The 3,018-nt window shown below is 37.3% G+C and overlaps 1 protein-coding gene across 1 annotated transcript; it reads left to right on the top strand.

The window, feature by feature from the left end:
* Positions 1-1,078: 1,078 nt before the first annotated feature.
* LOC109240461 (F-box/kelch-repeat protein At3g23880-like) lies at positions 1,079-2,233 on the top strand. The gene has a single exon (XM_019407112.1). The coding sequence runs from the start codon at positions 1,079-1,081 to the stop codon at positions 2,231-2,233; it is 1,155 nt and encodes a 384-aa protein (XP_019262657.1).
* The last annotated feature ends 785 nt before the right edge of the window (positions 2,234-3,018 follow it).

The raw sequence follows: 3,018 nt of genomic DNA, 5'->3' as shown, positions 1-3,018 counted from the left end.
ATGATTAAGTTTTGATTGATTGATTTGTAAGCTTTCTCCGTCGATATTTGGCTTGTTCTTGTGCCGAAAAATTGAAGAATGATCCACATCTTAAAATTAAAGGTAAAAAACCATCGCGGGAAGATTCGATCTCAATCACCTCAAATTAACTTCAAATGTGATCAAATTTCAGTATGAACTTCCAGAAGGTACTATAAGCAATATCTAATAACACCCACTTTGAAACAAACAAGAAATGTTCAAAAATAAAAATTGAGCTTCAAGCCAACAATGGTGGATATTCAAACACACATAAAAATTCAGATTTGGGAAGCTTACTCGAAGGTACTATAAGCAAGATTTTATAGCACCCACATCGCATCAAACAATAAATCTTCAAAATAAAATTTTAAATTCAGGAGCTTCAAGCTCAACAATAGTGGGACTTCATACACACACAAAAATCATAAGGAAAGGAGGTAGAGAAATAGCTTGGGTTGACCCTCTTAATGAAGATCAATCTGACAGAGAAGAAGTAGATCCATTCTAGTTGGTAAAGTTGCAAAAATGAAGCCGAATATTTTTAACATTCTGTACTTCAAATGAGAAGGCAAATAGCTAATGGGTGGGCCGGGTAAATAGTTTGGGTTGCATAGGTAGGAAAGTAAATAGTTTAGGCTTGGGTATTAAAGGGTAAATAGTTTGGGCGTAATGGGTATAAAGTGAGATTTTTCCATAAAAAAGGGCAGCATGCCTGGTCCGAAAAAGGGCCGGACCACATGGGTCAATTGTACGCAGTCTTACCCGCTGTTTTCACCGCTAGAATCCGTGATCTCCTGATTCAATTAGTCATAATAAATTTCAATATAGAAAACTTTAATACTTTCCGAAAATATTAAATTACACCATAAAAGCACAAGGGCTAGCTAAACCCTAGAAATATTACTAACAATAGGTTACTAAAATTTCGGGAAAATCTCAAACTACAAAAACACGGTGTGAAGCTTCGTGCTAGGACTCTGACCAAAATATACAAAACCTCGTAAAAACCTTTCTCCATAGCCAAAGAAATCAAACTTCAAGTTTTTTTCCTACCCTAATGGAGTTTAAAGTAGATGAAGCCTCCTATCAATACCTAAAACCGAGCAAATCCACAAGGCGTGCTCAATATCCATCAGGTTTAAGGCAAGATTCAAACTTGACAATTCCTATTCTGCCAGCAGAACTCGTTACTGAAATCCTCTCAAGGCTTCCTGTGAAACCCCTCTTGCGATTCACGCGTGTTTCAAAATCTTGGCTTGCTTTAATTTCTGGTGATAAATTTATAAAGGCCCATCTTAACTTATCAGCTAATAACAAGGACTACATCGACCGTAAGGTTATTATGAGTTCCTACCCTCAGAATATATACAATCTTAAAGAATGTACTCTTAGGTCTTTATTTTATGATTCTGTTACCAAGGCTTTTGACTTGGATTGTCCCATAAAATCATATGAAAGAAGTCTTTCTTTTGTAGGTTCTGTCAATGGGTTGATTTGTCTCCGCATTCAGAACAATGACTATTTTATATGGAATCCATCAATCAGAAAGTATAAGAAATTGCCTAATCCTAGACCTGCGAAGCTGGTTGCTTACCCACGTGTATATGGTTTTGGATACGATGAGCTCGATGATGATTATAAGGTAGTAGTTAGGTTTTATCAGTATCCAAAGAATACTGGTTTCGAGGTCATATATAGTCTAAAGAGTAATTCTTGGAGAAGTGGGGATAATGGTGGCTGTGTGCGAGCAAATGGTCGAGGGATGTTTGTGAATGGGAAACTTCATTGGACTACAGATGCTGATTTTTACAATCGTAACAGCAAGAACATCATTTCTTTTGATTTGGCTGATGAGAAATGGGAAATGGTGGAGGGGCCTTGCTATGGAGAAGGAACCGATTTTTTGGAGGTGGGAGTGTTGAATAGTGATCTATCTGTCATTGAATATAGGAGACCTAATATAGATCTTTGGGTTATGACGGAGTATGGGGTTAAAGAATCTTGGATGAAAATATTGTCCATCGAGTATCATAATAATGATTTTTTGAATCCGCCTTTTCTCATGTCAAATAAAGGTGAAATTTTGGTTATGCTTGGATCAACTTTCAAGATATACAAGGATGGCTTATTCAAAAATCCTAAGTTTATTAATTTCAATGGATATTGCAAGGCGGAAATATACCTTGAAAGCCTAGTTTGTCCTTTTTCTTAAACAAAGGCTGGAAAAGCCGTGGGAAATTAGCATATTCCTTTCCGTTATTTTTTCTTCACATATGATACTGAAAGTGATTTGTGGCTTTAACAATTTTTTTTTTACTTCTATTCAGAGGCGGATCCAGAATTTAAAGATAGCGGGTGCACTGTAACAGTACCTTAACAATGTTTGTGGGCAGTAGTGTCACGACGGAAACAATTACTCGATGGCTTTAGGCGGACTGGCGGACTAATAACTGGTGGTTGCATGTGGGCTTTGAAAATTAGGAAAGAAGTTTTCTGTGTGGAGAGAGATAATTGGAGAAGAAGTTTTTGATTTAGGGATTTAACTAAAAGTAAATGGGGTGGGTCCATTGGAAAAAACTAAATCAAATACACTAAGTATAAGAAAAAAGGAATGGGGCAGTAGCTAAAAATATGGGCCTTTGGGCTGACCATATTTTCCAACTAAAATATGGGCTATCATATTAAATTATCCTACTGAAAAATAAAAAACGTGGGAAGCAGCTATGAAATTGCAGAGATTCAAACTCAGGTAGTTGGCATGATACCAGCAGCACCAACCAGTGCACCGAAAGTGCTTTTGAGTTTGAGGGGTCACAGAGAGATATATAGACTAAGTGTCTCAAACCTTCTCAAAACCTTTCCGGACCCGAACCAACCAACCCGATCACATATAAAACCGATAATTAAAGCAAATAGAAGCAGAAATGGGGGAAATGGAGCGGTAACTCATGAGACGACTGGCCGGGTCGTCACATCCTCCCCCCTCTTAAACAAACG

Source organism: Nicotiana attenuata, unplaced genomic scaffold (genome assembly GCF_001879085.1).
Source record: "Nicotiana attenuata strain UT unplaced genomic scaffold, NIATTr2, whole genome shotgun sequence".
Lineage (NCBI taxonomy): Eukaryota > Viridiplantae > Streptophyta > Magnoliopsida > Solanales > Solanaceae > Nicotiana > Nicotiana attenuata.
Note: the sequence above shows the minus strand (reverse complement) of the source record. Positions and strands in the feature narration are given on the sequence as shown.